The sequence below is a fragment of the Tenrec ecaudatus genome, chromosome 18 (assembly GCF_050624435.1).
Source record: "Tenrec ecaudatus isolate mTenEca1 chromosome 18, mTenEca1.hap1, whole genome shotgun sequence".
Lineage (NCBI taxonomy): Eukaryota > Metazoa > Chordata > Mammalia > Afrosoricida > Tenrecidae > Tenrec > Tenrec ecaudatus.
In genome coordinates this window covers 4,665,139-4,689,019 of record NC_134547.1, presented here as the reverse complement: position 1 = coordinate 4,689,019, position 23,881 = coordinate 4,665,139, and the positions used below count along the sequence as shown (strand labels likewise).

At 46.1% G+C, this 23,881-nt stretch overlaps 1 protein-coding gene across 1 annotated transcript; it reads right to left on the bottom strand.

The window, feature by feature from the left end:
• Positions 1 to 1,393: 1,393 nt before the first annotated feature.
• Positions 1,394 to 19,921, bottom strand: LOC142432614 (cationic amino acid transporter 3-like). The gene is made up of 11 exons (XM_075537841.1): positions 19,552 to 19,921; positions 14,642 to 14,800; positions 9,430 to 9,607; positions 7,498 to 7,610; positions 6,922 to 7,144; positions 4,951 to 5,090; positions 4,288 to 4,390; positions 3,561 to 3,742; positions 3,192 to 3,358; positions 1,680 to 1,788; positions 1,394 to 1,512 (listed from the first exon to the last, which is right to left on the bottom strand). The coding sequence occupies exons 1-11, from the start codon at positions 19,919 to 19,921 to the stop codon at positions 1,394 to 1,396; spliced, it is 1,863 nt and encodes a 620-aa protein (XP_075393956.1).
• Between the last annotated feature and the right edge of the window lie 3,960 nt (positions 19,922 to 23,881).

Sequence of the window (23,881 nt, the reverse complement as noted above, 5' to 3'; positions counted from 1 at the left end):
CACATAAAAAAATGGGTCTGTCTAAAAAGAAAACAAACCCCAGGCACTAGCAGTTCATCTCTCCACTCCGCCGCACATCATAGTAAAACGTGACCTCTCGCATTTCTTGGGTATTTTTCTATCACATTTGTTGCAATACCATATACCTTAAATAACACCCTGGGACCCTCCCAGACTGCCACTGGTGCTACTGGACGCGACCTCAGAAGAGAGGGAACAGACATGCCACAGTGGGCAAGGGTTGAATGGGGTGTGTGGGAGGGAGCATTGGAACGGATTGTGATGGTGCAAAAACCACTGTTTTTAAAAGTGATTTAACCATGGAAGCACACTACGTGGATACTGTATCAAGAAAACTGCTTTACAAAAAAGAAACAAACAAACCAAAGTGGACCAATGGTTACCATGGGTGAAGGGGGAAGAGCATTGGCTTAGGGGGCGCACTGAGTTGATGATAATGGTGGTGGAATAATTTGGAAAAGGATATCCACAGCGGTGGTACAACACAAAGAATATAACCAACGGCACTGAGTTACATGTAGGCTTTGTGAAACTGCATGTCTTGTTCTGTTGTGTCTTTTTCTGCCACAATTAGAAAAAATAACAATGACACGAATACCAATGAGTACAAGGAAGAAAAAAATGCTCTAGAATTGAAGGTGGTGATCATTACACGACTCTTCTTGATACGGCTGAATTATTGAATTGTGTGACACGTGGAGGAAGTGCCAGTAAAACGGATAAAACATTAATAATAAGAAACGTTGAATGACTTGATATGTACCGTAGACTGAGATCCGCCATTCCAAGATAAATAAATGCAGCATGAGGACCATTAAAAAAAATGGAAAGGAAATTTGTGAAGCCTTCACTACAACCACGTTGCCAAAACCACTTGCACTTTTTGCAAGCTACCTATTAAATCTTGGATTGAAAATGCAGCTTTTATTTTTTTTGGTGAGTGTGCTGGATAACACATATAACATACAAAATGTGTTAATCAACTGTGTATGTTCTTGGCAAGGCTTCCAATCCACAATAGGCAATTACTTGTTACGTTTTTTGGGGGTGATTTTGGTTTTTTTTGTTTGGAGGAGCCAAAAGTTCCCAAGAAGCCAAAAATAATATGGCCTTTTGACCACATGGGGTGAGGGTCACTGCTCCTAACCTCGAGATTGTTCAAGGGTCAACTATACGTTAAAAAAAAAATTTTTTTTTACTTGAAAGCTACACAACTTTAAATATTTTCTCCACTAGCAATAAATACAGGCCTCTAAACGCACACACACACACACCCCTCCGACCATTCCATGTAGATCCAGACTTTACTCCTTCCACCAGAAGAAACCTTCAATGTGATGGGGGCATTCCCCACAGCACCCAGTTTGTGTCCTTAGTCCAATTCAGTACAAGGGATGTTTTCGGCAACAGTTTGGGAGCTTGAGGCTGGGGGCTGTTTGTCTCTCTTTTCCAGGCTGTGTCGAATTCCATATCCAAAATAGATAGCAAATCCTAGTAGAGAAATGAGGCACAGACTCAGAAAGTAGTCATCCTCTCCAGGTACTAACACCCAAAGGGTCTCCCACTTATGATGTCTGAGACAGATTTAGGGAAAGATGATAGGAAGGATGTTGGGCTCAGTCTCCTGAAGGCCCACTTGTACCCAAGAAGCCACTTACCAACCGTCATCCAGACTCCGAACTTTGTCCAGGTGCCGGAAGTCAACTGCATCATCAAGTAAATATTTACAAAGATGCTCAGCAGTGGTAAGAAAGGCAAAGCTGGGACCTGTGGAAAAAGTCAGTTAACTCCCCAGTACATCACAGAAGACTGAAAGAAAGATCCCCTCGCCCCACTTGATTGAAAGGAAGACTCCAACCCACCTCAAGCTGAGCACTGGTCATCCATTTCCATCGTTCTATTTTCTATGAGTATATGTATCCCACTGACTGCAGACTAGCATTGACCTACAGCAATTCACTGGAGCTGCGTTAGCCAACATTACCCACAGCATCCTAAGGTTGAATCTTATATTTATGTCCACTGTCTCTTCATACTGAGTATACCATTCTTTGTCCCAAAATGGCTAGGTATTGGGAAATGAAACTAGTTAAGAAGTGTATGTATGGGGGAGGGGGTTAGCCAGGAAATAATGTACTGGCTTGCACCTCTGCTTTTCCTGGCCCACTGAAAAACTTTGAGGACTTAATTGCTTCCTTGGCCATGAGATGAGAAGAACTAGATGGTGCTCACCTACCATTACTGAGCATTTTGATCAAAGATCCCATAGAAAAAGAAGAAAGCTTCGAAAGAAGAATCTTGGTCAAATGGAGTGAAAGGCAGAATAGACTTTCCACTTCTCTTGGAATTCAAACTTTCTTGAGCCATGGAAGTTATATAAACCCCTGAATCTATTGCCCTGAGATCATCTTCACACCTTAAACCAAAAGTATTCCCTGAAGTCTTAAAACCAAACAAGGATTCAGCGTAACTATGAAAGACTATCTTGTCCTGGGCATTGTGCTTTTTTTAAGATCTGTTGTGGGGTAGAAAAGGGGAACCGATTACAAGGATCTACATATAACCTTCTCCCTGGGGGATGGACAACAGAAAAGTGGGTGAAGGGAGATGTCGGGCAATGTAAGATATGACAAAATAATAATAATTTATAAATTATCAAGGGCTCATGAGAGAAAGTGGAGTGGGGAGGGAGGGGGGAAATGAGGAGCTGATACCAAGGGCTCAAGTAGAAAGCAAATGTTTTGAGAATGATGAGAGCAACAAATGTACAAATGTGCTTGACACACAATTGATGGATGAATGGGTGGATTGTGATAAGAGTTGTACAAGCCCCCAATAAAATGATTTTTTTAAAAAGATCTGTTTATATGGGAACAAACGGACAACTACAACTTGAAAAATTAGATGGGAAACTTGAAGGGCTTAAGTTTATGTTAATGGGGGAGAAACAAAAGAAAGGTGGGGAAAGTAGAACATCTCCAAGAATGTAATCAATAGCACTGAACTGTACATGCATATCCGGTTGAATTGGTACTCAGGTCTGCTATGTGTATTCGCACCAGTGAGAGAAAGATGCATTTTACTTATTTCAAATGTTTATGGACTTGTTCTACTGCAGAGTGCATTCACTGTAGGCTGGTCATTTGTGAGCATCAAGGAAGACCAGTTACCTTGAAGTGGATCTTGGTGGAGTCCTGAGGCTGCCTCCAAATGATGAAGGTGATCCCGGTAATGAATACCAGCAGCAGCACAATCACTGTCACATAAACTGGGTCCCCGGAGAACAGATGTGAGAGGTGCTGAGCCAGTATCAGGCACAGGACCATCAACAATGTGACTGCAATGATCAAGTTGGAAGAGGTCAAATTCAATTCTAAAAAGCTAACTAGAGGAAGACCTTGGGCCACATCCCACCACAAAACCATCCGGTATTAGGAAGGGGCATCATCCCTTCAAGACGCCTCCTTAGCTCCAAAGACCGCAGAGTCCCAAGCCATCCTTCCCAGGTCAACACCCCAGAGAGAAATCCCATTGCTCACCAAGCAGAGAGGCATACACATAAATGGCCCGGCGAGATTTCAGAGTGAAGATGGTGCTGATGGAGAAACACTGACTCTTTTCCATTTGGGGTTCAGATTCCAAAGGCTTCTGAACAGACTTCATCTCAAATGTTTGCACCTTGCTTTCCTCATCCTTGTTTAAGTTTGGATCTGGCTGGTACCTGCATTAGAGGCATTGGGCAAGATGAATACGGGTCCTTACCCAACTGGAACCCACCCAGTGGGGGAAAGATCTGGGGGTCCATTCCTATAAATAATACAACCAGGAAAACCTCCTGGGGCAGTTACAGGGGGTTGCTCTGAGTGGAAATCAATCTGATGCCACCTCACAACAATAACTCATTCAACTTCAGACAGCTTAAATCAGTGGTTCTTAACCTTCCTCATGTTGCGACCCTTTATGACAGTTCCTCATGTGGTGGCGACCCTCCACCCATAACATTATTTGCATTGCTACTTCATCAGTCATTTTGCTACTATGATGAATCGGGTGACCCCTGTGAAAGGGTTGTTCAACCCTCCAAGGGGTCAGGACCCACAGGTTGAGAACCGCTGGCTTAAACCGCCTTATTTCCCAACAAACTTAATAGTACACATTTAGGAGCCCGTTTTAAGGCTGGAGAAGAGGAGGAAGATTAGTACCCCAGGAATCCCCATTGGTCTAAGTCACCCACTCCCTCCGTCTAAAAGTATAGTGAAATCTCACCTGAGGACAAGAACAGAAAAGGCCACCATGGAGTAAGAAAGCAAGGTCCCAATTGACGTGAGGTCCACAAGATCCCCGAGCTCAAAGAGGAACGCCATGAGTGCTGGAATTACAGGGTAAATCAAGGAGATGGGGTGAGAGACTCCTCAAGACAGCAAGTCAAATACACTGATTTTAAAAAAGGGAGTCCCAGGTCCCAGCTTGATGATTTCATTTGGAGGCACTGAGGGAGATAAATATCTCACGGGAAGCCAGACCTGCTCTCTCTGCCTTCCCTTTCCTGCTGTTGAGACACTCAGAGAGCCAGAGGAGACACATGGAGACCCACGCCAGCGTAGAGATGTCTCCATTGCCACTGGATCCACAAGACCTTCCACCCACTGGCCTGTGTTCTTCCTGTATTCGGCATCAGCACATGTGCTGCATGAGTCTAAAGAGGAATTTATGGACTAATATTGGACATATGGGCTAATATCAACCTTATGGACTTGATCTGGACTGAGCTAGGATGTTTTCTTAATAGACAATTACTCTTTGATAGAAAGCTCTTTCTTGTTTGACCTATGGTGTAGTGGTTACATCTTGGGTTGCTAACCACAAGCTCATCAGTTCAAAGCTCTTTCTTACACACACGCGCAAAAGACAGGACTCTTATTTCGTCACCTGCAATGATTCCGGAGACCAGCGTGGCCAATACAGGAGTGTGTGTACGAGCATGGATCCGGGCGAGACCTCGGAAAAGGAGTCCGTCTTCCGCCATTGAGTAGATCACGCGAGGTAAGGGGAACATAGCACCCAGGAGGCTAGAGAAGAACAGGGGAAAGAGCGTGGGGACATGCAAGTGCATGAGAGGACGGAAATCAATGAGTGATGGAGAAGTAGAGATGTAGAGCAGGGGAGCTCAATACGTGATCGCAATCTATTAGTCGACCGCAAATGTAGCGTGAGTAGATCGCATGGCATTAAAAAAAAAATAGACGTAACCTAGCATCAATCCCGTCACGTAGTTGATCTACAGTGCAGCCAATCAGATGCAATCTTAGGTGTCAAACATGTGTGCAAACAACTGCGCTACATGTAGCAAAACCGACAAGCTAAGTTATCGCCAATTTTTAGACGTTGGTTTTTTTCTCTTAAACGTAAGAAAGGTATTAAAATTAGTGGGGGAGCTGGAACAAGAAGACAATAACGTAGCACTTTCATACACAATGGGAGATGTTGACACTACAAGCCGACCTTCAGCTGACGTCCAGAGCGCATGAACAGTTCTGGAAATTACTCGTAGAGAGAAAGTACCAAAACATGTGAAAATGTGCTACCTCCTTGACTGCATGATTCAGCTCCACTTATTTATGTGAGCCAGCTTTTTCCCACATAAAGATCATTAAGTCCCAGTACCATTCCACCATGACTGATGAGCATTTGGAAGTGTGCTTGAGGCTGGCGGTCAGCAGCTACTGCCCGGACTATGCCTCCGCGGCTCATTCCATTCTGTGCAAGTCATCAGCGTAAACTCAGGTCATGACAAAAAATGTACCTCGTGAATTTGTGTTGTGTTATGCAATATGGGCTTATGTGGTTATGCAAGGTACACAAACATGCATTGTACATATAAAGAATTCTCAATGCATTTATGGATAAATGTAATAAATAAATAACAATGCATATACGTTTGGCATTCTTGTACATGATAGATCATTTTGACTTGATCATTTCATAAGTAGCTCGCACAGTGAAAAAGCGTGAGTACCCCTGATGTAGAGAAACCAGGACTCTCACCCATGGCTTGTGGGAATGTAAAATAGTGGCGCCATCGTGGAAGCAGTGTGTTGGTCCCTCAGTAATTGAACACAGAACCATCATGTGACCCAGCAATCCCGTGCCTAGTTACAGGTTTACCTCCGAGACGTGGCACATTCAGTTCCAGAACCACAGCCGTCAAGTGAATATCGTCACCAAGCAAGTCACGCAAATATTTTTGGCCTCCCGGTGCATGTGAAAGCTGTGTGTTATCAGGGGCTCAAGTGGGAAGAGAATGCTTTGAAAATGAGGGTGGCAGCCTATGTGCAAATGTGCTTGACACACTGGACGAACGTATAGATAAGGATAAGAGATGTTAAGAGCCCCCAATAAAAGTAATAAGTTTTTTTAAGCTCTTGGAACCATTCTGCAGTCTAGTAAGTGTTCGGTAGCATTATGAACAAAGCCCTAAGTGTTGTGAGAATTTCCAAAGAAGTGAGCCCATGCTGTCAGAAAAATGGTACTGATAGATTTGCTTGATGTTTATTGACAGCGAATGGGTTTGGACGAGGACAGTAAGGGTAGTGACCATGAAATATGTTGTCCATATTATGGAGTTGGAAATGTGGAGATGTTCATGTGTATGCTTTTTTTATTAAAGGAATTGTTTTAATTTTTATATTAAAAATTAAAAACAATATTAATAATTTTAATAAAAATAAAGGAAAATTAAAGCATGAGATAGCTGGAACTTCTCCCTAGCCTACATGAAGGAAGCCATCTCTTCTAGTGGAAACGATGTGGAAAAAGGTGCCTTGTCCTCTTCGGCCACGATTCCAATGACTGGGAGACCAAAATGCTGAAGACAGACAAGGAAAAACGTTTGAGACTGACCTGGATGAAAGGGCACAGAGGGAGCCCACAGCCACTACGTATCTTGCAGAGGTCCATCCAACATGGGAAAAAGCCACCGGCAAGGGGCTTTTGCTGTGGATCTGGTAGTAGGGCATCATGAGGGTGAGTGAGGCAGAGACTCCAAAATACATCAGAAAGCAGATGAAGATTGAGACCACAATGCCCACAGGGATGGACCAACGAGGGTTCCGGGCTTCCTCCCCTGTAAGATAGGTGTCAAAGTGCTGGGACAGAAAAGCACACCGAGATGTTTTCAATCCTTGCCCAGTGCCATTCTGACTCATCATGATCCCGAGTAACAGATTAGCGCTCCCTAAGGCTGCGATCTTCCTGGGGTCAGGTCTTCAGATTTTTCTTTCGTGGAGCCACTGGATGGGTTTGAACTCCCAATCTTTCGGTTAGCGGCCAAGCCCTTTAGCCATTGTGCTACCTAGGCTCAGATCTTCCCTCTTACATCCTCCAAATCCGGTGAGCCTCCTATCCATTCTATGCACCCCAACACTGGTAGATCAAACTGTGCCCAATGTCCTGCTGGGACCGAGGGACCCTCGTTACCTGTAGTGGCAATGCAATCAAAGCCAACAAATGCGAAGAAACACGTTGGCGCTCCTCGGAGGATCCCCTCAAAGCCAAAAGGCATGAATCCGCCAGAGCCCAGAGGACCCAAACTATGGGGAGAGAAGGAATGAGGACGATGGGTGAAGGGCGTGCAGCCATCTCTGCCGGACTTCTTAGGTAATCATCCTGTGCTCTCGTCCCTGCCACCTTCACCACCATCTGAATCCCTCAGCCTCCCTGTTGCTGTGAGGTGCCATTGGGATGATTTTCAACTCACAGCGACATCATGTGACAATAGAACTGACGCATGGGTCTTTCTTTTTTAAAAATTAATTTTTTAAATCCTTCTAGTGGGAGCTTTTACAGATATCATAACATTCCATAGTTGAATCACATCAAGCAGTACTGTTCTATTAGTACTATTAGTACTGTACTATGTAGCACTATTAGTACTAATTAATACTGTACTATTAGTACTGTACTAGGTAGTACTATTGCTACCACAGTCATTTTCTAAACATTTCTTTCGTTAACTCCTTGGCATCAGCTCCCTATTATCTCCCCTCCTTTCCTCCTCCTCTCCCGCCACCAAACCAGGAACCCCCCCCCCTTTTTTTGCTGCATCTTACACCATCCACTATATCCATTCACATACAATTCTGCTGTTCACTCCCCTTGAGTGGGGTTACCCAGTCATCAGTGCTATGAGCTGCGCCCCCTTCCCCCACTCTCCCCGCTCTCGCTTCCTGTTCCCTCAGGGAACCATTACTCCTGTTACTGTTTCTGAAGAGTTATCTATCTTGGCTTTTGTGTATCAAACTATCTTAATTATACAAATGTACATGCATACGTCTAACATGATTATTGAGGCAAAACAAATAAAAACCATAGCAGTAAGGGGAGGAAAGGTGAAGGAACTGGAGGATAGTTACGTGCTTCCTCGGTGCTATTCTGCACCCTCGATTTATCATCCCTTCTGTGTGGCTCTTCTGAGAGGGACTGTCCAATTCACCTGCAGGTGGGTTTGGGGTCTCCACTACATCCCCACTCCTTCACATCAATTTTCACATAGGTCTTTTTGGGGTATAATCCCCCCCTTCCAAAACCAATTCATTGGCGCTACTACAGATATTATCATATAGTTCCAAAGTTCAATCACATCAAGCAGTGTTTGTACAATTGCCACCACGATCTGCTTCAAACCATTCTCTTCCTTCTTGAACTCTTTGACATAGGCCCCCCCCTTTACCCTCCCTCCCCCAGCTATAGGCTTTTGGACATGACGCCCTCCCCCCAGGGACTGGTCCTTCCTTACAACATGTTGAACGTTTCGTCACACTTACTTCCAAGGACAATTATAGCTATAATTTTTTTTTTGGCACAGATTTTTTTCAGTCTTCTGGCCAAACCAAAACTCACTGTCATGGAGTCAACCTCATTAGAGACCTGATAGGACAGAGCAGACTGTCCCTCTGGGGTTTCGAGATTTCAAATCTTGACCAGAGTAGAGAGTATCGTCTTTCTTCCACGGAGTGGCTGGTGGGTTTGAACTGCTGACCTGGCAGTTAACAGCTCAATGCATAACCCACAAGCCCACCAGGACTCCTTATGGATTGACACGGAGGGAGGCAGGCAATAATGGGCTCAATAATGGTGCAGAGCTGGGCAATGTTTCATTCTGTGGTACATAGGGTTGTAGGAGTTGGAGCTAACTCAAAGGCATTTTAACAACAAGAATCTTTACCCAAGCAGATCACCAGATTTTTCTGCTGGAAGAGCTGCTGGGTGGGATTAAAAGTCAACTTTCTGGGTAGCAATTGAGTTCTTAACCATTGGACCATCATACCACCTTCAAATGCCCTACTTCTAGCCATACTACCAGGTCTGCAGGTACTAACTACTATGGTGGCCACTTGTGCACCTTCTCACCTAGAAGTGTTGTTGATCCCAGTCATGCTCTGGTTGTAGTCCAATTCTCCGAGCTTCCAGTTGTGCACATCTCCCTTAATGAAACCCGAGAGGATGACAAAACTGAGGACCAAAAGGTTTATGCCTGTGAACAATTTGGTCACCAGAGCTGACTCCCTTGCTCCCAGAGCCAGCAATCCTGTGGAGAAAACGCATGAAAGGAATAACGTTGGTCTCAATACAGAGAAAGAAACTCACCAGTCTACTGCAGTGGTCCTTACTCTACTGCAGTGGTCCTTACACCCACTCTCTCACTGCCAGTTGAGTTGATGCTGATGCACAAAGGGATCCTGTGGGACAGGGTGGAACCGCCCCTGTGGGTTTCTGAGATCGTAACTTTTTTTTAATGTTTCAAACATCTCAAAAATTAAAAATTTAAGTTAATAAAAGGCAGATGGCTTATTAAGTAGGTCAAATCATTGTAATATAGTCATATATTAATATAGTTATCTCTATGCCATTTCATTGTCATAACCAGGAATCGAGGAATATTTTTTCTTTTTTTAATATATTGGGGTTTTTTCTTTTCAACACTTTTACTGGCATGTAATTCGCATCTCATACAACTCAAGAGTTCAATCACATCAAGAAGAGGTGTGCAGTCCTCACCACAATCAGATTTTGAACAATCTCTTCTTTCTTGTGCTCATGATTAGCTCTCTATTTTCCCCCAACCTCCCCTCCCCCACCTCCCCCGCCGGGAATCATTTATCCAGTTACTGGGATTCACCTATCCTGGATTTCATATACAGAAAAACATTTTAAAAGAATAACAAAGTAAAATAGAATTTTTAAAACCCCAATCGAAAAGAAAGCAGAAAATATTAAAAGGTGGACCAAATTAAAATGGATCCTAAGGGAGATCAAATGGCAGGGTGTGAGATTGTAACCTAACTGCATCTGTAACAATCCACTTTCCAAAGCATTCTGCACCTGCACCAAAGCAAGGCCATTCACATCCCTGGTCCATGGACAGAGGGAATCCACCGGGAGCTTAGGCCAAGACTGCAATTCTTGACAGGAGCAGAAAGCCTCATCTTTCTCCCAGGGACCAACTGGTGGTTTCAAACTGCTGACCTTGTGGATCGAAGCCCAACACCCAACATATAACCACTATGCCACCAGGGCTCCTTAACCAGAGGGAATTTCGTCCCTGTCAAAGGATTGTGACAGAGTATGGATACATTGTCATTTATAACAGTGACGAGGAAAGTGACAGAGTATGGATACATTGTCTCTTATAACAGTGATAATGGAAAATACACACAATAAGACACAAACCAGGTTGACCATCTCCACATACCCAAAGAGCCTTGGTGGTGCAGTGGTTAAAGAAGGTGCCTGTAAGCGGAGAGCGGATGTTTTGAGAATGACGAGGGCAACGAATGTACAAATGTACTTGACACAATGGATGGATGTATGAATTGTGATAAGAGTTGTATGAGCCCCCAATAAAATGATTTTTTTAAAAGAGAAAAAGAGAAGGTACATGTTGGCTGAAAATTGGCTGTTAAGAACCCACCACAAAAATGAAGTATTTGGGGCGAGTGGCAGGTGGGGAGGGGGAGGGGATTTGGGGAGCAACCAAGAGTGCGGGAGCTGGGAGGGAGCACTAGAACTGATTGTGATGATGTATAGACAACTCATTCTGGAAAAGAACGATGGCAGCAAATGTACAAATATGTTTCATACAATCGATGTATGGATTGTTCTAATTGCTGTAAGAGCCCCCAATAAATGATCTTTTAAGAAAGAAACTACTTAAGTAAATAAATAACAAACCAAACTTGAACAGTGGTTACCACGAGTGAAGGAGAAAGAGTTTTTGCTGAGGGTGCATTGAGTTGATGTTACTGGTGGTGGAATAATGTGGGAAAGCAGATCAATTGGTTGTACAACATGAAGAATATAATCAATGGTACTGAATTATACATGTAGAAGTTGTCGAGTCGGAGAGTGTTTTCTTGTGGGTATTTCTGCCACCAGTAGAAAACTATGTAATGATATGAACAGCAATGACAAGGAAGAAGAAAATGTTCTAGAACCAAATGTGGTGATAATTGTATTGTACAGCTCTTCTTAATATGATTACATTATTGAATTGTATGATCTGGATGAGTGCTAATAAAACTATTAAAGAGAGCGAGAAAGGGGGGAGGGGTCAAATAAATTTCTATGTAGTACCAGGAAAAAAAATAAGAGGGATTTTCTGCTTCCATGAAGATTTGCAGAACACCCAGTTTGTAGAAGGCTGTGGGGGACAGCGGGAGCCCAAAACCCATCTGCAGAGCAGCGAGGCTGATTAAGCCACTGAGCCCCATGAGATTCTCCTAGATGTTGGTGTTACTTGCTTGTTCCAGGACAAAAATTCTTCCCTGGACTCTTAAATACACACTGTGATCTTTTCTTTCTTGTCCACTATTTATTTTATTTTATTTTATTGGGGGCTCTTAGAGTTCTTATCACAATCCATACATATATCCCTTGTGTCAAACCTATCTGTACATATGTTGTCATCTTCTTTTCCCAAACATTTTCTTTCGACTTGAGCCCTTGGTATCAGCTCCTAATTTTTTCCTCCCTCCCCCATGGACCCTTGATAATTTATATTTTTATCTCTGTATTTTTATTATTTTATCCTCACCACTTATGTTTATTACTGTTTCTGTTGGGTTTTCCAGTTTGCAAAGCACAGAAGGAATAGAGGCATAGAGATAAGAATGGATGAGAGGGCTCATAAGGGAGGAGGGTGGGTGATGGAACTGGGGAAGCAGACAATGTATGGGGGAGGAGCACCCTCTGGAACTGATGGTGATGACACGACTCAATTTAAAAGTGACCATGAGGGAGATACTCGAATTGATTGTGGTAATGATTGTACAAACTCTTCTTGTCAAAATTGTGCTATTGAATTGTGTCCGGTGTGGATTAAATATCAATAAAACATTTTTTAAAAAGTGTTTGCATCCTCAGACACTGTGGCTAGCAGTTCCCCTCTGTCCCCTACAATGCAGTGAAATTGAGTGCATTCCTCAAATTGGGCCGCCATTCTCATCAGCCTTTCCCCAAGCACGCCACTGCCATTATATTAAGCCCAACGATCTTTTCCCCTAAGCAAAACCTCCCGTGTCTCCTTCTTTTCCACCCCTAGTAACCACTACTAGTAAGTTTTGGTCACTATAATTCAGAACCCCAAACCCATTGCCAGAGAGCAACCCTATGGGACCAAGTAGAACCCCGCCAATGGGTCTCCCAAACACTAAGACTTTATGAAAGTAGCCTGTCCCATCTTTCTCCCTTGGAGCAGCCGAGGGTTTCAAACCACCAACCTCTGGGTTAGCAGCCAACTCTGTTAACCACAGTGCCACCAGGGCTCATTTCATACAGGTGAGAACATAGAGTGTTCGTCCCTCAGCATCATGTTTGCCAGGTTCATCCATGCGCACGGACCTCATGTCTCTGTAAGGCTGAGTAGCATTCCATTGTATAGATAGAGCATCTTTTGTCTCTCCATCCATGACGGCATCTTTGGTTGGCACCACTTGTGAGTGCGACCATTGGCACTAGTGGGTGGAGGCCATTGATGTTGCTAAACACCCTACCATGCAAAGATAGGCTCTCACACCACGGTTGCAGTGTCAGAAGAGGAAGACTCTTCAAGGAGATGGTGGGACATGACAGCAATAGGTTCCCACTTCATAGTTGCGAGGACAGAGCAAGACCTGGCCATGTTTCATTCTGTTGTGTTGGGTTGCTAGAAACAACTCAATGGCACCTGACAACAATAAGAATGCACAAAGGCCAAAGCGAGTCTAAGGTCTTAAAAGCTTCTGAGAAGCCATATAAGGTGAAACTCTTCACCTCTCCCCAGCAGGTGCCAAGAAAATTGAAGGGGGGAAGGTAAAGACTCAAGGAAACAATGAGCCCAAAGTGCCATGGGAACCCCACTCTCCAGGACCCTGAGACCAGAAGAACTAGATGGTGCCCTTTATGACCACTAACCACTCTGAAAATGATCAGATGAGGAGGTCCTGCACAGAGTGGGAAACAAATGCGAAACAAAGCTCAAAATCATTAAAAAGAAAACAAAACAGACATTGGTCTCATAGGTCTGTTGGAGACCACGGAATTCTGAGACTCTGCCCTCAGGATCTCTTTCAGACCTGTAACTAAACTCACTCCAATGGCTCATTGTTAACTGAACAATAGACAGATGTGTAAGGTGAGAAATAGCACCCAGAACTACCCACTCCTTAAAATAATCCACCGCAGCCGATCAAGAGAGCAGCCCTTTCCCGGAGATAAAGCTCAGCACAGGACAAATAGAAGCAGGAAGCACCGCGAGGAAGAGGGATGAGGGCTGTTATATGGTGGAGATGGCAGGTAATGTCACTGAAGAAAAGGTGAATTGGTGAGTGAAAGCCCAATTTCCTATGTAAACTTTCACTGCAGTCGAGAGAGAGAGAGAGAGAGAGAGAGAGAGAGAGAGAGAGAGAGAGAGAGAGAGAGAGAGAGAGAGAGAGAGAGAGAAGAAGAAGAAGAAGAAGAAGAAGAAGAAGAAGAAGAAGAAGAAGAAGAAGAAGAAGAAGAAGAAGAAGAAGAAGAAGAAGAAGAAGGGAGGGTGAGAGAGAGGTAAGGAAGGAGGGAGGGCGGGAGGGAAGGGATGAATAGAGGGGAGTGAAGCGAAGGGGAGGGGAGGAGGAGAGGGGAGGAGGAGAGGCAAGGGGAGAGATGAGGAGGGGAGGGAAGTGAAAGGGAGGGGAACCAAGTGGAAGGAAGAGGAGTGGAGGGAGTATAGGGGATTTGAGGGGAGGGGTGGGGAGGGGAGGGAATGAAAGAAAATGGAATGAGGGGAGGGGAAGGGAGTGCAGGGGAGTGGGGAGGCAAGGCAAAAGAAGGGAAGAGTGATGAGGGCAACAAATGTACAAATGTGCTTGACACAATGGATAGATGGATGGATGGATGGATGGATGGATGGATGGATGGATGGATGGATGGATGGTGATAAGAGTTGTATGAGCCCCCAGTAAAATGATTTTTTTTAATAAGAGTAAAAGAAGGTCCAAACCAATGAAATGGTTGGACACCGCCACACCTTGGGTCCCCGTGAGTTGAAAACAGGCTCCGTGGTGCCCCCAGACAGCCTTTCCCACCTGCTGTGTCTCCACCTTACCAGTGAGCAGTAGCACCAGGCCCAGGGCGAAGAAGTCCGGATACGTGGCCAGCACGTGGGGTACACGTAGAGGCACAGTGTCCAGCAGGGCCTGGGAGATGTGGTTCCCCACTAGGTTGTCAAACGTGGCACTCCAGGCCCTGGCGACGCTGGCGGCACCTGCAAGAGGAACATCCGCTGAGAGATAGTCACTGTCCCCCGACTGTGTGACAACAGAATCCTGTTGGTGCAGCCATGAAGCACTCGGCTGCTCCCTGGAAAGTTGGCTGTTCAAACCCACTCAGTAAAATTTACCACCCCCACCCCCATTCTACCTTTCAAATGTGGCTAAACAAGAGCATGTACAAGGGTACAGATAAGAGCTGGAAACACAGGGAATCCAGGACACATAAACCCCTCAGGACCAATAATGAGAGTAGCCATACCAGGAGAGTAAGGGTAAGGTGGGGAGAGAAAGGAGGAACCAATCAATGATCTACATATAACCCCCTCCCAGGGGACAGCCAACAGAAAAGTGGGTGAAGGGACACAGCGGTCAGTGTAAGGCATGAAAAAATATATAAATTATCAAGGATTCATGAGGGAGGGAAAGCAGGGAAGGGGGGAATGAGCTGATGCCAAAGGCCCAAGTAGAAAGAAAATGTTTTTTAAATGATGATGGCAACATATACAGATGTTTCTATGTATGGATTGTGACAAGAGCTACATGAGCCCGAAATAAAATGATTTTGAAAAAAGGAGATGGCAACATATGTACAAATGTGCTTGACACAATGGATGCATGGATTGTGATAAGAGCTGTAAGAGCCCCCAATAAAATGATTTCTTTAAAAAGAAAGAAATTTACCCATCTTGTTCCCATGAAGCAGAGAGCCTAGGAAACCCTGTGGGGGCAGTTCTACTTGGTCACACGGGGCACTGTGAGTCAGAATCGCCCTGAGAGCCCACAACACCACCAGGAACCTAAAGGTGGGGAGTTCACATCCACCCAGTGGATTTGAAGAGCCGTCAAGATGTCAGTGCAGGAAGTTCCATGAGGGTCGTTTGACTCTGTCCTTCCGGGTTGCTATGAGTCAAAAATAGATTCAACAGCAGCCAACATCAGCAACAAGGAGCTCTAGTCGTGCTGTGGGGGAGGCACTGGACTGCTAACCACAGGTCCACAGTTCAAACCCACCAGCCACTCCCTGAGAGAAACAAGAGGCTTCCCTGGTCGCATAAAACTGTTCAATCTTGAAAACTCTGCGCAGGCTCCCTATGAGTGGAAATCCACTGGATGGGAGTGTGTTTGAGTAGCTACACCACCACTGGGTGACAGGTGCTATAAGATGGAAAGAAACCTACAAAATAGCTCATCTCAAAGGGTCTATGTCAGCGGTTCTCAACCTGTGGGTCGCAACCCCTCTGGGGTCGAATGACCCTTTCAGAGGGGCACCTAAGACCATCAGAAAACACATATTTCCGATGGTCTTAGGAACAGAGAGACTGATCCTCTATCCGTCTCCAGGCGGGTCTGCCCACGTGCAGATATGCTGATCTGCTGAGAAAGAAGCTATCTCAACCTTCACACTGAGGTTGGCTTTTTATCCATACTGTCGCAAAATGTAGCAATGTAGTTTACTGTTGTTATATTAAGACTGTTACCCATCTACACCATGCTTCAAGACAAAATCTCATTGATTTGTCATTAGAAAGAAATATTTCATCATATAGAATGACATACTGTTTTTGTGATGAATCACTGTTTTCATGATGTTCCATTTGTAACAATGAAAATGCATCCTGCCTATCAAATATTTACATGGCGGTTCATCACAGTAGCAAAATGACAGCGATGAAGTAGCAATGAAAATAATTTTATGGTTGGGGGGTCACCACCACATGAGGAACTGTATGAAAGGGTCGCGGCATGAGGAAGGTTGAGAACCCCTGGTCTATGTGCATGGTGGGCTGAGGAAGCCAAGGGTCAACACATTGGTAAACTATATAGTAAACAAAGCACAACACCAAACCAGTTGTCCCATGTTGACCCCAACTCCTGGCAGCCCCCATAGGAGTCACAGGGTAGGACTGTGTTTCATGGGGTCCAATGACTCATTTGGGGGGAAGTGGGTCACTTCTTTCTCTTGAGGCACCTCTGGTTTGAAGCACCAATCTCTTGTTTATTTGTTTACTAGTTGAGCACGTAACCTTGAGTAGAACCCAGGGCCTCCCCTAGTAAGTGAACTCAAAACACCAAATTCTGCCGGTCGAGCTCACAGTGACCCGAAAGGGCAAAGTAGAACAGCCCCTGGGGGGGACTCGTGACAAGAGTAGAAACCCTTACCTCCCTCCCACACAGCAGCTGCTGGTTTTGAACTGCTGTCCCTGCGGTTGACAGCCCACTGCATCACCCACCCACTGTGTCACCAGGGCTCCTTTGAAGTATGTTACAAAGAGAAGGGAAGCCGGCTGAGATCTGGGGTGGTGGGGGGGGAGGGGGTCAGGGTTGACATTTTTAATTGGGTCATTGTCATTGGTCAGTTGCCATTGAGTCGCTTCTGAATCCTGACGAGCCGGGGGGCATAGGAGGGTAGGAAAGGCTGTGACCTTTCAGAAGCATGTGGTCAGACCTGCCTTGATAGGTATCTCTGGGTGGGTTTGAACCGCCAACCTTTGGGCTAGTAGTTGAGCATGTTTCCTGTTTGCAGAACCCAGGGACTCTTGAGCTAGGTCACATGCCTCACTCTACACCCTGACCCACTTGGTCTGGAAGCTTCTAATGAGCGGAGATAGTGGAACCTCTGGGTTGGCGGGTGGAGGGCCTTCAAGCATGGGTGTGAGCATGTGGGAAAGTGAGTCCTAGCCCCAGCCTGCCCCCTCCAGGTTGGGAAACCCGGGCCTAGTCACGTCCCCATCTTTCTCTGACCAAGAGTGGTGGTAATGTTCTGTGTTAGGTGAGACTGTGAGGCTTCGGGAAGACAAGAAGACAGGAGAAGGGCATGGCTGTCATGGGGTTGCCTCCACCCACGGTGCCCATGTGCTTGCAGAGGAGAACTGCCCCACCAGGGTTTCATAGCTGTGACCTTTTGGAAGCAGATCTGCAGGCGTGTCTTAGAGAACAGAGGCACCCCTGGGTAGTTCAAAGGACCGTGAACTTCAACATGAAGCCTATGACCAATGGCACTGAATTATACAGGGAGAATTTATGGAATTGGAGAAGGCTTTGTTGCATATATTTTTGCCATGATTAGGAAAAACGGCAATAATATGAATAACAATGAAGAAGAAAAGGTTCTAGAATTGCTACCTTACAAATCTGGCTAGACCAGAGGATGCACACTGGTACAGATAGGAACTGGAAACACAGGGAATCCAGGACGGATGACCCCTTCAGGACCAGTGCTGAGAGTGGTGATACAGGGAGGGTGGAGTGGAAAAGGAGAACCGATTACAGGAGCTACATATAACCTCCTCCCTGGAGGATGGACAACAGAAAAGTGGGTGAAGGAAGACATCGAACAGCATAAGATATGACAAAATAACAATAATTTATAAACTGTCAAGGGTTCATTAGGGAGGGAGGAGGGCAGAGGGAGGGGGGAAATGAGGAGCTGATTACCAAGGGCTGAAGTAGAAAGGAAATGTTTTGAGAATGATGATAGCAACAAATGTACAAACATGCTTGACACAATGGATGGATGGATGGATGGATGGATGGATGGATGGATGGATGGATGGGTGGGTGGATGGATTGTGATAAGAGTTGTACGAGCCCCCATAAAATGGTTTAAAAAGACAGAGAAGGTTCTAGAATTGAACATAGTGATCCCTGTACAACTCTTCTTATAGGGTGGAATTACGGAATTGTATGACATATGAATGAAGGACTAACAAGACGTTAAAAATAATAATAATAAAGAAGAACCGTCAACCTTTCAGCTCATAGGTGACAAGCACTTAACTGCCTGCACCTCTCATGGACCCCCAAACCAAGCCCACCACCATCAAGTTAACTCCAACTCATTGAGACCCTGCGGGGAGAGGGGGCAGAGGAATCCCGCTCTCAAACCACCCCAAACACATGAGCATCAAGTCAATCCCAGCTCACAGCCACCCTACAGAACAGGGCAGAGCTGCCCCTGTGGGTTTCCCAGACTGTCACTCTTTACGGGAATGGAAGGCCTCGTCTTTTCCCCGAAATGCCCTGCAGTGTTTCCAGATCTTTACTGAAGCCGACCATCACCTCTTCCCACCGGATGGTGGTCTCCAACCTTCACCCTTCCAAGGACTTAACCACCATGTTGCCAGTGGGCTCCTCATCCAAGGAACTGAGTAGGATGAAGTTCAGGGGGTGTGGGGTGCTTCTCCCTTCCACTGTCACCCTCCAAAGCAGATAACAAAGTGCTTTCAGGAATGAAGGGGAACAACCACTCCGCTCTCTCTCATGCTCCCCCATTCTCTTCACCCTGAAAACTCAATTGACTTCAAGAGCATGCACTCCCTTCCTGTCTCCACAAGCGTCAGACGTTGGTGGTTCTCAACCGGTTTCAGACTTTTCGTCGTGCTGTCGCACGCACACTTAAAGGAGCCCTGGTGGGGTCTGAAGGAGGTTATGCGTTGGTGGTTTGAAACCACCCTCTGCTCCCTGCGCCAAAAATGAGGCTTTCTACTCCCCTCAAGAGTTACAGTCTCAGAAACACGCAAGGGGTAGTCCTCCCCTGTCCTATAGGTCCTCATTGACTCAGTGGCGGTGAGTTTGGAGAGTCTGCCGCACATGTATGTACTAGACAAGGTGGCCCCGCGTGATGCAGAGCAGAAGTGGGCAGCGTAGCATTTTCTGGTCTGTGATCGTCCTCGGGGAACAGATCACCAGCTGCTCTGAGTCCCTTGTTCCCCCTCCCACCTACACCCCTGCCACGGCATCTCACCGATGATGTAGGAGAGGATGAGGTTCCAGCCGGTGGTGAAAGCCCACAGTTCGCCCACTGTCACATAGCTGTAGAGATACGCAGATCCAGAGCAGGGGACCCGGGCCCCAAACTCCGCGTAGCAGAGCCCGGACAACATAGTGGACAGGGCAGCCACCAGGAAGCAGATGACGATCGATGGTCCAGCCAAGTCCCTGGCCACTTGCCCAGTCAGGACATAGACGCCGGCTCCCAGGGTGCTGCCTACACCCAGAGCCACCAGATCCATGGTGGTCAAGCAACTGGCCAGGCCGCTCTGCGTCTTGCTTGCCTCCAGGGGGCGTCGGCGCACCAGCTTCTGGCCAAATTGGCACAGGTCCTTCCACCCCATCCTGGATACAGGAGACAGGCTAAGATCCACGTAAAATCTGGAAAACAAAGAGGAGCAGCTGATACCAACATCTCAAACAGAAAGCAAATGTTTGAAAAATGATGCTGGCAGGATATGTACAAATGGGCTTGATCCAATGGATATATGGAATGTTATAAGAGCCCCCAATAAAACGATTATTAAAATAATAAAAATTTTAAAAATCTGCAAGACAGAAACCCAACAAGAATGCCCCTGCTGTTCTTTTAAGATCCATCTACAGCAGTGGTTCTCAACCTTCCTCACGCCGCGACCCTTTAATACAGCTCCTCACGTGGAGGCAACCCCCCAACCATACAATTATTTTCGTTGCTACTTCATGACTATAATTTACTACTGTTATGAATCATCGTGGGAATATCTGATAGGCAGGATGTATTTTCATTGTCACAAATTGAACATGATTAAAGCAGTGACTAATCACGACGGCCACATGTCATTCTATATGGTGAAATATTTATTTCTAAGGACAAATCAATGAAATGCTGTCTTGAAGCATGGTGTAGCACAGGTCACAGCCTGTAGGCGGGGGATTCCGAGGTGGGCGCATCTGCATGTGGGCGGACCCGCGCGGAGACAGAGGAACGAAGTCTCGGTTCCTAAGACCATCGGAAATTTGTGTTTACCGATGGTCTTGAGTGACCCCTTTGAAAAGGTCGTTCAACACCCAAAGGGGTCGCGACCCACAGGTTGAGAACTGGTTGGGCCACACCTCTATTTACTGTGTTTCCCAGGCACTGCGCTTTGTCTTGTCTTGTCTACAGATTCAGTTTGCAGCAATCCTGTCCAGCGAGTCCTCTGACCTTGTTTCTAACAACACTGCGCGCACGTCACGTCGCTGTCGCATCTTGCTCATTCTCATCCTACCATTTGTGACTTTTCCCTTAGGTGACTTATGGCACACGTTAAAGGATCCCGAGTGACCCGGGGGGGGGTGAGGAGGGGCTGTGCTGTACTGTCAGGTCCGCAGTTCAAAACCGCCAGCTGTCTCATGCGGGCAGCATGAGGCTTTCTGCTCAGAAACCCACCAGCGCAGTTCTACTCTGCGTCTCTGTTCGAAATCAAATTGACAGCCACCGCTGGGGTTAGAGGAGAAGTTGAGAGGGCAGTGAGGAACTCAGAAAAGGAGGGTGAGGATGGCGGTACAACTCGACCTGAGTTCAAAGTCCCTGCCACAGAGTCAGCCCCAACTCACAGCGATCCCATAAGGCAGGGTGGAACTACCACCACCACCACCACCCCCCAATCCCTTGTGGGTTTCCAAGGCTGTGAGCCTTTATGGGAGCAGACTGCCTCCTCCTTCTCCCAGGGAGAAGCTGGGTGCGTTTGAACTGCTGGACTTGCACTTAGCATTCCCAATGCACACCCCACTACGCCACCAGGGGTCCTGCACCAGAGACTCACGGAATCCTACTATGCCACCAGGGATCCTGCACCAGAGACTCACGGAATCAACGCTGCGGAATCGCACAAAGGGACCTCGAAACAAACGCGTGCTGTTTTCTTTGTTTCTTTTTCTTGTAACTTTCTTTTTTTTAAAATTGCAAATTGAGTGAAGGTTCTCAGAGCAGCTCCGAGGCATTCCACCCCCCTCCACTCCCTCCCACCCACCTCTACCCACTCCCACCCCCCTCCACCCCCTCCCTCCCCCCATGTAACATCGGCTCAGTGTGGCCCTTTCTGAATTTGTCTTTGGGTCAGTGTGGCCCTTTGATCACAAACGGTCCAATCTTTTCAAGCAGGAGCACCTCCCTCTTGTTACATTTTCTCTTACAGACCAGTCTGGGGTTGGTCTGAAAACTGAACCACGGGGTGAGCAAGATTCCAGACCTGAAGGATGAAGCAGGGTCTTGGTCTCTGGGCTTCTGCCGGTTTCTCTCCTACCAGTAAACCTGGTCTTTTCTTCTTTTTCTTTAATGGAAAAATTCCATTGTTTTTAATTCCACCTTCTGTGAATTCTTGAAGCCCAGTTGTTGAATTGGGCTAAGCGCTACCATGTGCATCCTTGACAATAGCAATGGATTTTGTAAATTGTTTTGTTTTTGTAAATAAAGGCGGTACCAGGCATTTTCATCATCACACTGAAGTTTTATAAGAATGCTTCCAAATTTATAGAGTCTTCATGCCTGTCTTATAAATGAAGACTCAGAGAACTTAAGTAACTTCTTTTTTTTCCTTCAGTAATCCTGTTTCTATTTCTGTGTTTACCTCTTTTATTAGTCTAATTATTAGTTGGGATTTAATACATATAACATTCCAAATTTCGATCACGTCAAGTAGAATGTACAATTGCTACCACCATCCCTTTCCAAACATTGCTTTTTTAAGCATAAAAAATAATTAAGGAACAAGTTACATTCCTTCATGGACACTGAGTTTCTGTTTACTAAAAAAAACCCCAAACCCATCACCGGTGAGCAGATACCAACTCAGAGCAAGCCTACCACGTTGGCTGTTAATCTTAGGGGAGCAGCTTGAGGTGGTTAAAAAAGAAAAGAAAAACAAACAGAAAAACGCTTTGTAAATAATAGGGATGTTTGCACAACAAATCTGTCTTGGAAGAAGTTCAGCCAGACTGCTCCTTAGAAGCAGAGACGAGAGACTTCATCGCATATACTTTGGATATGGTATCAGGAGATGATGTGAGAAGGTAAAAGACAAGGGCCCTCCACCAAGGAAACAGATTGACACCGTAACTGCAAGCATGGGGTCCGGTGTAGGCACAGCGGTCAGGATGGCGTAGGACGGGGGAGGTTTCCTCCTGCTGTACACAGTAAGGGTCACTGTGAGTCAGAGTCGACTTGAAGATACCTCAACGGCGACAACCTGGTGGCGTGGAGGTTACACATTGGGCTGCGGTCTGCAGAGTTAGCAGTTTGAAGCCACCAGCAGCTCAAGGGGAGAAAGACTGGGCTTTCGAATCCCATAAACCATTGCCTTCTCGGAAACCCACAGGGGGTCGCTGTGAGTCAGCATTGGCCGGATGGCAGTGAGTCTGGCTTTGGGTTAACAGCCACAAATGAGAAGTTGGCTCTGTGAGAAGAAGACCTGGGGGTCTGCTTCCGGAAAGACTCCAGGAACCCCCATGAGGCTGCTCTACTCGGTCCGATAGGTTCCCTATGAACTGGAGTCCACTTGACCGCAGCCGACAAAGACCATCTGCTTCTCCCTCAGCAAAGACACAAGACAGAATTCTGCCCTGTGGTTTCCTGCGGTTGTACATTTGGGAAGCAAACTACCTCTTCTAAAGGCTAGTCAATGAGGGCTTCTTTTACATAAATCCTCTAATGCTTGTATTGTTCTGTGTAGCCACTTTATTAGTGCATAACTCACGTAGCAGACCATTCGAGAGGTTAACTAGATTCCAGAGTCATGAGATCATCACGATCAATTTCAGAATATTTCCTTCATTCTGCCATGATTAGCTTCCCATTCCACCCCCACCACCCCCACCAACTTCCCCTGCCATAACCCTAAGGAGCGATGGATCTAGCTACTGTCTCTATGGACAGCAATACCTGTATGGTTGAGAGACGGCTTCTGAATGCTCGCCCAGCCCTTCCCGGCATCCCCCTTCACTCACAACACACCCCTCCACACTCAGCTCCCAACCCCTCTGCTGTCTTGTGGGAAACAGACTGGACCGGAGCCTCAGGGCCACCCCCAAGTCCTTTCACACCAAGCCCAAAGCCAAGCGGACCAACCAGCACACAGGAGCTGTGGGGGCAGGTAAGGAAAAGGGGGAGCTTTGGGGCAGAGGGGCATCAAGTTTATTTGTACTAGTGGTGGTGGAATAATTTGGAAGAAGACGGTGATCCGAAAACAAAACAAACAAAAAAAACACCAACTCACTTCCATCAAGTCCATTCTGATTCATAGCTGGAGTCCCTTCTGATGGACAGTGACCCTAGAAGACAGGGC